Source organism: Anser anser (genome assembly GCF_964211835.1).
Source record: "Anser anser genome assembly, chromosome: Z".
NCBI lineage: Eukaryota > Metazoa > Chordata > Aves > Anseriformes > Anatidae > Anser > Anser anser.
The window spans coordinates 36,663,945-36,676,398 of record NC_139723.1 but is presented as its reverse complement, the minus strand read 5'-3'; the positions used below and the strand labels follow the sequence as shown (position 1 = coordinate 36,676,398).

Genomic DNA, 12,454 nt, shown 5'->3' with positions numbered 1-12,454 from the left:
CTAACAACTTCTTATAGTAGGCCCCTTTGAGTCAATAAAGAATATTCCCCGCCCCCAGCCGCCAAGAATAGGTATAAGGTTCTCACTTGTCAGGAAGCAACTCCTCAATGAAGTTTTCCACTGACACAGCAGGCTGTTTTTCATGTATTACTCCTGTCCGACGCAAGCTGTCTATCCTTTCTTGGGCTCCCTAGAAAGTAACATAAGCTGTTACACAACAGTCTCTGACTCACATCATAGTACAATACTTGCAGATGAATACAAAAAGAACTCTTCAATGTACTTTTCAAGTTAAACAATATGAGAGATTTGGAAAAATTACTCTTATTTCAACATTAAAAAAACAGCTCATAGGGGAATCCTCAATAGTTCCAAAAACTGTAAGACTAATTCAATGTTTTTAGTTTGCTATTTTTCCATGAAAAAGACCTACACTAGTATACAAAGAATTCCTAATCTGTAACTGCACCAAGTTTCACTGTCAGCTAAGGCATAAGAATATATTCCTTTTACTTACACTGCCATTTCTGCAGCTTTTAGATCCTTTATCAATGTTGTAAGACCAAAGGAGAATCTCTGTGTTGTGGTACCCCTCCAAGTAAGATCTAGAAATCACCTCCCCAAATCTGTTATCACTCTGAGGTTTTAACAAAAATAGTACAAGTACACAGCAGTAGCCAAAGGGAAAAAAGAGGTACAGCAGGTAAAGAACATATACGTTATCCCCCTTTACCTCAGTATTAAATTGTATCAGTTAATACATAGGTATGAGGGTAGTCTTAACTCAGCTGTGAACACTGCCCCAACAGTTAGGAGAAATTACTTAATTGAGAATAAACGAATGATTTGCTTACATTTAAGAACCAGAATACTAAGTAGTTTTTTACAGCATTTTTGGTTATTGGCCAGGTGGTGGTTCCACCTATGTATAAATACTCAACAATCATGCAGTTTAAAATCTGGTGAAACACCCTTTGCTAACCATTTCTTTGGGCCAGCACAGCTGTTAATGAGGCTGCACAGTTAATTCTTACCTTTTAAGGGTAATATAGATCTGCTTGGGAAGATCCCTGTGACAAGTGTTGATCAAACTATCTTTGAACTACAAAATTAGTGCAGAGACAACCTCAGCCTCAGAGTCTCCTTTCATTTCTAACATTCCCAAAATACTGTGCTAGTAATAGCTGGAGAACAAATGCCCGATATACTTAGAAACTAGAGCAGTATCACAAAGTATGCTAGATGTGATGGAAACAAAAGACATTATAAGGAAATTGATGAAAACATTCTTCATCTGCGATGAAGGCGTTTGCAACAAGAAGTAAAAACTTGTTTCAACAAACCACTTGAAAACATTTAACAATCCAGATCATAAAAAAACAAAGGTTCACCTGTACTACAAATCGACCTTCCCTTTACGGGAAATAAGGTTGCTTTGGGTGAACGTTTCCACAATCTGTCTTTGCATTGGAGAAACATTAGTGCAGTTACATATCAACTTACTTTTAAACCTGCAGCATAGCCCACAGGTTGGGGTGCGATGTTAGACTGTGCAGCCTCTCCAGTAACAACAGCCATTCCAAAGACTTCTTGAAAAGCATCTCGAATTGCTGCAACTTTCACTTCTTTATTAGAAGTAACCACAATGTCCAGTTCTCCACCAGTTTCTGTAAAATACATATAGTGTGGGTATTTATTTCTCCATGTTCACATTATAAGCTAGTTCAAATAGGTCCTATATCTTAAGAATACACTTCAGTTGGTCTTCTCTTTCCCATGAACTGCACAAAAGCTCTTTCATGAAGCAGAAGTAACTGAAACTAGAAAGTAAGAGTTAAATGAATAGCTAAGAGATTTATGGATGAAAAAAAGACAACGGGAACTGAGAAATGTTCAGTACCTGAAAAAAAGCAGACTCCTCGTTAAATATGACAGTCCATGGATTTAGAAGAGTTACTCAGACATCCATTTCTAAGGATGTTTTGATATTCAGGGAAGCAGTAAAGAATGTTGGTGTGACACAGAAATTTGTCCTTATGAAAGAGACCAAGAACACGGATTCAGTTAACAGAATCAGTGAACAAATGTCAAGTTACAGAAGTTTTAAAAGAAAGGATTGCATCACTTTCTAGTGGTCCTTGGACTGCAAATTTCAGTATCATCTTGTTGTTCGTCTTCCTCCCTACAATTTTATATTGATTATAGATTAAACATCTATGGATCAAAAAGTTGTCAGTATTTCCAAAGAACTTCCATATGAAAAAGACGAGTTTCATAAAGAAGGGCGAGTTTTCAGTAACTTTTAACTGCTTGAGCAGGGGGGTTGGACAAGATGACCTCCAGAGGTCTCTTCCAGCCTTCACCACTTCGTGATTCTGTGACACATCAGGACATTTCTAGGACAAGAGCAGCAAACTAATAAAGCCTTTTAACCTGTTATCACCCAGGCCCACTGATTGTAGAAAAAACAAGCTGCACCTGTGAGGAAAAAAGAACAAAGTCCAATGATTTTGCTTGCGCCCATGAGCTTCAACAAGCCTTAATTGCAAGGTGTTGTACCTGGGTTGGGGCAGTCCCAAACAGGAGTACAGACAGGGAGAAGAACTCACTGAGACCCGCCCTGGAGAGAAGGACCTTGGGGTTCTGGTGGACGTAAGGTTCACCATGAGCCAGCAGAGCACGCTTGCAGCCCAGAAGGCCAACTGCATTTGGGATGCATCAACAGAGGAGTGACCAGCAGGTCGAGGGATATGATTGTCCCCCTCTGCTCTGCCCTTGTGAGGCCCCACCCGGAGTACTGCATCCAGGTCTGAGGACCCCAGCACAAAAAGGATGTGGGGCTGTTAGAGCACGTCCAGAGGAGGGCCACAAAAATGATCAGAGGACTGGAGTACCTCTCCTATGGGTGACTTCTTTGCAGCTTTTCAAAACTTAAAGGAGGCTTATAAAAAAAGAGGGAGAGCAACTTTTTGCTTGCGCAGATAACGTTAGGACAAGGAGGAATGGTTTTAAACTAAAAGAGGGTAGATTTAGAACAGAGGTTAGGAGGAAATTCTTCACGCAGAGGTTGGTGAGGCACTGGAACATCTTGCTCAGAGAGGCTGTGGATGCCCCATCCCTGGAGCTGTTCAAGACCAGATTGGATGAGGTCCTGGGCAACCTGATCTAGTGGGTGGCATCCTTGCCCATGGCAGGGGGGTTGGAACTAGGTGATCTTTAAGGTCCCTTCCAACCAGAGCTGTTCTGTGATACTAAACAGAAGATTCCACTTAACTACACATGCTGATAAAGCCTGCAGTATTTATCCTGATCTAAAATAAAATCCTCCAAACAAAGCTTTAAGTTTAAATTTTAAAGGAAAGAACAGTTTATTCTTTGGCTCATATTACTCAGCAGACCTCAATTACAGGAAATACCTTCTTTTTATGAAGAATTGCCAGAGGTATGCCAGAATAGTAGTAAAACTTTTTTTTTTTTAAATCTTATTATATATTAATTAGTTTACTGAATGGAATTGGATGTACACAATGAACTCCAGTGCAATTATTTTCCACATAGCAAAAAAACAGGCCAATAAAAATAGGGAAATCACTGAAAATATCTTTTTTTCATTGGTTCCTTCTTGATAAAAATCAAGTTAAGTAAATGTTCTTAAAATTGACTGCAGGCTTTTGCTGAAGCTAGCCTTGTTTTGCATGGCCTAGGGATAGAAAAACTGCTGATGAGCTTTTTAGGCAACTGAAAACTAACCCAAAACGTATCTAATAATACGTTACTGCATATTAACTTAAGAATGGTAATTTTGACTCACGTTTGTATTCTGCACATGATGAATTTAGATTATGTGCTTTTGTATTAAGTATCATCATGTAACAAAAGCATTTATCTTTTTTCACCACAGAAAATACAGAAAGGAAACAAAGGTAATATATGCATTAAAAGAAAATTTGTGACTGAGTCTGTCACATATTATGGTGATACGGAAATAGTAAAATCTAACGTGTAAAAATTTGAATGTATTGGTGTATATTTGAGACAGAACTGTCACATCCAGTTAAGGTCCAGACCCTGTACATCAAATTGCATTGCACCCTGCATGTTACTGAAATGCTGGTTCCAAAGACAATTAGAGATTCCCTGTCCTCTTTTGTTCTAAAACTATTGCTGTCGGATTTTTTATGCTTATAAGGTGACCAAGCGTTTAATGTGCAGAGATATTCCATTCCAGTTGCTTAACTCAGACTGAGATCTTTACCCTGAGCCACTGAAAACAGTTTAGCTGTTTTCAAGGAAGAGATTACAGAAATACTGTTTTTTCACATGCAAATATTCTTTCGACCACCTCATCTACAAGCTTTGGTACTTTTAGGCTTTGGCATGAAAAATCTGAAATTTGTTTGGAATTGCAGCAACGGAGAGCAGAGAGAAGGGGGCCAATTTCTGTTGACAGCATGACTTTTGTTGATTCCAGAAAACATTTCTAGAAAAAGGTAAATACTAAGTTTACAAATTTCTGCCCTATTTCCACAACTTGCAACTACAAATGAGATGTACACAGCTGCTTTCCCTTCCAGCATGACTTCAGAGAACTTTGCGACAACCATTGAGCTTCCATTCTCTAACAGAATCTTACAAGCAAAGCATTTTATTAAAATGACTTCCTCCTCTAGGTAATGCTGTTCTGTCCAATGAATATTGCATCAAACCGTCCAAACTGTCAGTGGATTCTGAGAGATTCCATATTAAAAAGGGACAGTCAAGACTGATGGAAACCTTAACTACAGTTCCCCTAATTGCGCATCATCATCATTTACTGTACATTGCCTCCTGCTACTCCACTCAACAGTTTCTCAATTACTGGCTGGCCTTCTCACTGACTTCATATCCCTCTATCTCACCACTAATGAATGAACTGCTGGGATATATTTACTTAAATTTAAGATGATTAACTACTTTTACTAATCAGGACATCTTCCCCTTTTATTTGACATATTGTCCACTGCATTAGTGCAAGACTGCAGCAATATAGTTAGCCTGATCACAGAGTCAGTTCAGCTGAAAAACAGCTCCAAAAAACAAAATGCAAAAAATATTAATAGTTATTTCTCAGCCACATCAGCTTCCTGATCAGCTTGACCTACATTCAGACAAAGGGCAGTATTGGCACAACAAAAGAGGGAGGACTGCTTACAGAACTGCTGGAAGGAAGAGGGGGGGGAAAAAAAGGATAAAAAAACAAACCACCACCCTGGATAAATCATGTCTTCTGTTCCATATTTAATGAAATAGAAATCTCAGGTCACTATATGTGGCATAAAATGTACTTCAGTAAAACAAAAAACGTTGAATACCATAAAGTTTCTCCCTCCTAATAATTTTCAAACTAATTGAAATGCAATGCTTTTCCTTCATGGCTCAATGCCCAGCAATACTTCAGACCTCATTAGACTGTTTTAAAATTTTAACTTTCCTGCTGCTTTAAGTTTGCCAAATTTCCTAAAAATAGTATAAATACTAGCAGAGTAAAGTGGAGCAGGTCAAAGTCAGAAGAAAGCCTCAAAAGCCATGTGAATACCTCTGTCCTTTGCCTCTCTGAGTCTGTCCACCTTTCAGCTTGTTTTAATTTGAATATGGTACCTTATACAATACTAGTATTTAATCATGTGATCTAATAGGATTGATACTTAAAGTGTACTTTAAACTCTGTAACACTTAAATGCAGATATAGTGGGAGAAAAAAAAGTATGGAACTCAGGGATTATAGACAAGTCCTCTTAATCGGTTTTATTTTTTTCTCCTCATCTTCCACAATTTGTATTAAAATTATATTACTATGCCACTACATGAACTATAGTGGAATACAAATGCCAAATGAACCTCAAGACATAAAGAAAAGAAGCCAGGTTCCAGAGTGAGTGATTCATTGGAAAATACACTTGAAAAACCACTACAATGCTGTGGCTTTGAATTAACATACCACATATTTAAATTCTTTACTCTGAGGGTGGTGAAGCACTGGAACAGGTTGCCCAGAGAAGCTGTCAATGTCCCATCCCTGGAAGTATTCCAGGCTGGATGGGACTCTGAGCAACCTGGTCTAGTGGGAGGTGTCCCTGCCCATGGCAGGAGGGTTGAAACTAGGTGATCTTTAAGGTCCCCTCCGTCCCAAACCATTCTATGATATACAAACTTCAAGTGTATAAGTAGCATGCTATTACGTTAACCTATTATTTACAAATATTATGTAATGGTTTGTCACAAATACTTACTGATATATGGAACCATCCCAGGATCCAGTGTTGTGATCATGGACTCCACTGAATGTTTGGTTTTATCAAGAACAGACTTCACCATGGGATTCTCAGCTACACCCTGAATTCAAGCAAATAAGATTTCCATATTTATCTTCTATCAGGATGCCAAGGTGTTACAGTTTAAAACAAACAAACAAAAAGTTCCCTTCAAAAATCAAATATTAAGCTGTTTTGTGTTTTTCTTATCACATCTACTCCTTTTAACATTGCATCTCACTCCTCAGCATATATGCTACAGGAGATGACTATCACTGCATGACTCTAGTTAGAGCATACACTTCAAGTATTGTCTTCACCATCCTCTTCTGCATTAATGAATTACCCAAATTGACTTAAAAAGAAACATCTCCATCAGGGAGATAGTGTGCATAGTGTGCAACACACCTGATCTGGTCCTGTTCTGGGACTGGAATCCGTAAGCATTTAATAAGGTTGTAGATTCCCAATGCTAACTATAAGCACCATCAGAGTATGCAGCTAGATTTAGACTATGCTAACTTAAGCTGAAGAACTCTCTTTTCTAACCTTCGTAAAGACAATAGGATCTATTTTTGTATTGTCCATTACTAAGAAATATTTCTAGGGCAACTGAGCTGAAAGTCCTCAATTTATAAATAGATTCTAAACAATACTGGAAAAATGTACTGTACTCTCCAGCCAAATCATAGGTGGAGCTGCTGACAGACTTCAAAGTTGATTAAATATAAACACAAACACTGTCCTGTGTCTTGCAAATAGTCTTAATGAATGTCTGTATCTCTTTAGAAGTTTACTTAAATCCAAGAAAGATTATAGGGTGAAAGAAGAGAGACAACAATGCTTAATCTGCGAGGGATAAAGCACTGGAAACTGTAACATTTATAACTTTATAACACCTGTAACATTTCTTTGGTAGACAGGCTGCTTTAAGTCTAACATTAAAAATGGAGATGCTTACATTTTCTTCTCTTCCGCATAAGCATTATGCAGGAAAGCACAGTGCATGCACTTTTTTTGGCAAGTGCTTGCTTAATAAGTAACATGTATTTCAGTGAACTGCAGAATCAGACAAGCTTTAATTATCTTAGAATAACTTCTGCTCAGCAGAGCTTCTTTTCCACAAATACAAATGCTTTCTATTTCTTTGTTGCAAACTTAAAGGAAAAAAAAGGCACGATCCTGCATCTACTGAGATAGCACAGATACTAATAAGGATTGTTTTACCCACATCTCACACTGAAATAACTCACTGCTGAGTTCAGGTACTCTTCTCATCACTGTGGAGAACATTAAGCCTGACTACAGAATTTGGTAAAGAAAACAAAACAATTTCTAATGCTAGCACAATGAAACTTTTTCAAGGCAGAGCCCATGGTAGCCACTTCTTTCCCATGTGTACAACCCCAGACACTGTTCTGAATGGTAGCATCACTCAGTAATATGCAAATTATTGTGATTTCTCATGTATCCACAGGATGCTGTCATGAGCAGGCCAGTAATATTCCGTCTTCAATTCTCTCATAATTTGAGGTTTGTCTGCTTCAAGTGAAGGAGAAGTAAGAAAAGAACTGAAGGAATGCTATAAGATCCTCAGAAACGCTGCCAGTAGGAAGTTCCAGTTCTGGAGTCAAGCAGTACTTCATAGAATACCCCGAGTTGGACGGGACCCATAAGGATCATCAAGTCCAACTCCTGGCACCGCAAAGGTCTGCCCAGAACTACTTCTCCAATTGCTTCCAGGTTGGCTGCCTAACTAATAACTAATACACATCTCCTGCAGGTAATCAAGTTCCTGAAGAGCAAGAAACTGCTGCTTCTGCCTTTGCAGACTGCCTTATGGTCATTGGCCTATCACAGAGCAGGGAGAAATAATCTGCATTTTTCTATCAGTGCAAAACATGAAGTTACCACAACACTGCGAACCATAACGTAGTTAAATTTGGAGTTTCTACCAAGTCATTGCTAAGTCAACATAAATCCAAACAGATGTGGAATCTTCAACACTGGAAGACTGCAAATACAAATCTCTTGAAAATTTAGGTATTGATGTCCTCTTTGCTTAACCAGTCAAATACTCTAGCCACAAGATGCAATGACTGCATTAGCGTCTAACTTTGCTTCTGACACATACAACCAATCTTGGAATATATCTATAAGACTCCTCAACCAACTTTGACAGATCCAGGGAACTGAAGCAGTCTCACTCAGTTCCAGACCATCAACTTGTTAATCTTAGATTGTCACAATCTTGAGTATTACCTAACTTGAAGGGAATCTGGAAGAAAGGTATAAACGTATATCTTAAGAACACCTGAGAAAAAAGTAGTTCAGACTATATGCAGAATAGAAATAAGGGTAACTGCTGCAACTACTATTTTAGTTCTCCAACAGGGAATCCAGGACGCATTTCTATAGTAATTACCAGTTTGTCTCCTAGATTCCAGCTCATCTTCAGAAAACAAAGTCTGATGTATGCTGACAAACATCAAGAATTTGATGGCTTCATTGTAATTAATGATTCCTTATTCTCTGACCTAAGAAGTCCTCAAAAAGAGGCCACTGAGCACATGGACCACGCAGAACATTTAATATGTCAATAAATATTTAGTTTTTATTATTGATGTCAGATAGTGATTTCCTCCAAAAATGGAAACAGGACACCTTTTGAACCTTCCTGGTAAAAAGGCAACAGTAATAGGGATGAGATTGGCTTTTCTGATAATTTGCAACTGCAAGCTCTAGTACTTTCAAAAGGGCTACAAAACCATGCCACAAGAACAACGTTCTCCCCTGGAACATTACCTCTATTGCAAATACAAAAATAAAGATGATGACTGAGAGAAGGACATTATTATTTAAGGGAAGAGAAAACACGTATTTTCATAATCATGATAAGACATCTCTCCCTGAAAAGGGCAGCACAACACTCTCTCTGCTCTCACTGTAGCGATGGAGGTTTAATCTGGCGCTTCAAAGCTGTATCACTGTGAAGTTGTATATTCCTTGCTGGCAGAGTTTGCCATCTCACAACTTTTTCTCCCAGCTTTTTACATTCAAAAGAGCTTGAAAGTCCCTCCAAGACTCTACATTCCCATCAGGACATTAGTCCTCTTGATCTTTCCTTCAGGTTTGGCATAAACCAGCAAAGAAGATGGTGCTGCTCTTGAGGATGGGGTTCAGCATTTATTAAAAGTCCTTGGATTTTGCCACCATCTACACAAAGCTACTTATACATAGCATTTTCCAAAGCTTCAAAAAGGTTACAGACTAATAAATTCCACTTGTGGATGTTGCTGCCTATTTCCTCAGAATTATGAGACTGCTCCAAGAGCAGCTACTCTTCAGTATATACTCCACATTTTCTAGTAGAACAGAAAAATCGTACAAGATATCTTAGGCATTTCTCTGGTAAACTTTTCTTTGGTGGAAGAGATTTTATTGGTCTCCCCTTGAAGAGACTTGTCTGTTACAGAACAGGCAGGACTTGCATCCCAAAGAAATCAAATCCACTTCATTAGGGAATTATAAAAAAAGGAAATAAACAGTTCTGTTGAGGTAAAACAGATTATCGTTTTTCTGCATCCAATTGCTGTGAAGTACAAAGCAGCTTTCAGATGTTCTAGAACGTCACCTGATTTAAGAATGGGTGACAGAACCTGTTAGGCATGCAAGTCTTCCTGTCACAAAAACTAAAATTAACCTAGAACACCTGCATTTATGCAGTCCTTCCTCTTCTATGCAGAGGAAGAGAAAAAGCATTAACTTCAACAAACATCACTACTAAAAATGACCACCTTTCACATGACACCTGAGGAAAGACAGGATTCATATTAACATACATTTAAAGAATAAGGTGTGTTCTACTGCAGTCAGTAAGAAGTCGTAACTTCTTGTGAAAAGTAACAAGAGAAAAAAACCTTACCTTTATAAACCCCCACAGTCCTCCAGCAGGTGCTCCACCCTGAGTAGCAGACACCCTGGGGTCTTCATGCTCCTCAGGAAAAGTGATTGCAGAACCACTTCCAGTTCCAGAAGCCAAAGGGGACGAGAAAGATGCTTGTTGAGTAATAGGATCTGCCAAAACACCTTGTAAAATGGAGAAATAAAACACAAGTGTTCATTTATTCTACTGCATTTAAATGTTATACTGTAGCAACATGCATTGTTTAACAGGAAAATGAGCAGGAAGAATTTAAGAATACTGGGCTGTTTTGCTTCATTTCTTTACGGCCCCAGAACAATTCTGCTTGTTAAAGGTTAGCAGATATAACTACTGTAAATGAGTTCAACAATGTCCACTAATAGAACTGAGACTGCCTGTACGTTATGTATAAAATTAAACAATGTTTTATTTTCATTAGAGCTTAGTTCAATAGTTGTGCTTTTTATTGTATTCAAATTTTCATAAGCCCTCAGTTGAGGAAAAAGAGGATGGGTGTTGCTCTCTGAATAAAAAGACAGGAATGTTCTCATACATAATAAAAAGAGAGGTAGGAAAATTTCTAACCCTGAGTGCTGGAAATTAGTAGCAATAGAAAAAAGAGCGAACAAATGAAAAGCTTTACATATTTTTAAGGAAAAAAAGAAAAAAACTCAAACAATAGAAAATTTTAGCTTGAGCCTTTACCCCGTTACTCAGGTCTATTTTAACAGATTTTCCAACACAGGCGTTAATCAAGAGTTATTTTTATCTTACATTGCCCAACAGATAGGTCTTTTTAAACATTTTCCTAATACAGAACACTTAAAAGAGATATCACCAGTAACAGTAAAAGCCTGGCCCAATTGCAAGTAAACAGCCAAGTTTCCATTCCACTAGCAGAAAATGACATCAGTAGAGCAAGCAACTACAGAAACTGCTTGCATGGAAGGTATGTATTTTTAGCTGTCCTAATGAAATTTAGTGACTTGAAACAAGAAAATAGAAGCTGGTGTCACGGGATGAGCAGTTCACTACAGATTAAAAAATAAAACTAGAATATAATATGAGATTACAGCCTGCAATGTCATACCATACTGCGGAAATATCATGCCTGTACTTGACCCTCTGTCCTGAACAAAAGATACGTCTCCACATTCAGTCTGATTCTTCTGCACAAGTTAACAAAACCCACATTTCTCAAGGATTTTTTTGCAAGCCTGGATGCTAGTAGACCTCCATGAAAGGGGACTCTGTTCTAGACCATGACTGTATTTTAAAGGCTACTCTCCGTTCTTCTGAGTGCGGCTACATTAATTAAGTGTACCTAGAATAGTAAGAACTTAAACTTGCAGGACTCTAGCAGAGCAGGGAATAAAAAAAACCACCACCCAGGAGGTCAACGCCCTCCGCGTCTCACAAACATGAAAGCATACAAAAAAAAAGGGCAAAAAAAGATACCTGTGACCGGAGGTGCAGAAAATGATGGCATCAGTGGGCTCTGTGGTGCTCGACCAGCATGACCTCTGGTAATGTCATAGGTTGAAGACATAGAAAATCCTGAAATAGGTGGACCAGTGGGAGGTGCAGAAAGACTAGAGCCAGCTGTAGAGCTTAATGGAGGAGGTGTAGAGAACTGGGGCAGGGAGGTACTAAAAGCTGAAGGGGCAATAGGAGGTGGGGCAGGAGTTAAAGGTGGTGCAATAGTAGAAACTGCTGCGGAAGGTACAAATGGAAGAGAAGCCGAAGTCATCATAGGAGGAGGAAGTGGAGACACTGCAGCTGGCATGGGTGGTGAGTGTGCTGGAGATGATGACATGCTTGGTGTAGCAAGGGGACTGGACAAAGCTAGGAGAGAGAAAAAAAAATGTATTTTAGTAATATCAAGCCTTAACCTCAGAAATTCAGTTACAGAGTTGGTCAGATAACTTTAAAAGCAAGTTTTGAGCAAGTTTGCTTTTTTCCCTTGAAAGGGAATGTTAGTTTTGCTTAAGTTTGCACACAACATTGATTCCACTCATTTTTTGTGACAGTATCATGTAATCCATGTCCCTTTTTCTTGCATTACCCTATTTGCCTTAAGCTAAAAAAGAAAAAGATGAGTCAACATTTGTCTACTGAATGGACAGCTGCTGAAGGCTGCTGCAGAAATTTCTAGCTAGCACCGTTCTTCCTAAGTCAATGCTTAATCAACAGGACTTAAGGTGATGCAGGAAGTGTCCATCTTCAAGAAAAATCAAAT

General features: G+C 38.5%; 1 protein-coding gene across 4 annotated transcripts in view; it reads right to left on the bottom strand.

Annotated features, from left to right (window-relative positions):
• The window catches only part of PRRC1 (proline rich coiled-coil 1), a 30,393-nt gene that overhangs the window by 6,888 nt on the left and 11,051 nt on the right, over nucleotides 1-12,454 (bottom strand). For all 4 annotated transcript variants that reach the window (XM_083819182.1, XM_083819181.1, XM_083819184.1 and 1 more), the window contains exons 3-7: nucleotides 11,674-12,060; nucleotides 10,216-10,379; nucleotides 6,270-6,372; nucleotides 1,504-1,667; nucleotides 87-190 (exon numbers count right to left, since the gene is read on the bottom strand). In XM_083819182.1, coding sequence (XP_083675308.1) covers nucleotides 87-190; nucleotides 1,504-1,667; nucleotides 6,270-6,372; nucleotides 10,216-10,379; nucleotides 11,674-12,060 — 922 coding nt within the window. The remainder of the gene's footprint in view (nucleotides 1-86; nucleotides 191-1,503; nucleotides 1,668-6,269; nucleotides 6,373-10,215; nucleotides 10,380-11,673; nucleotides 12,061-12,454) is intronic.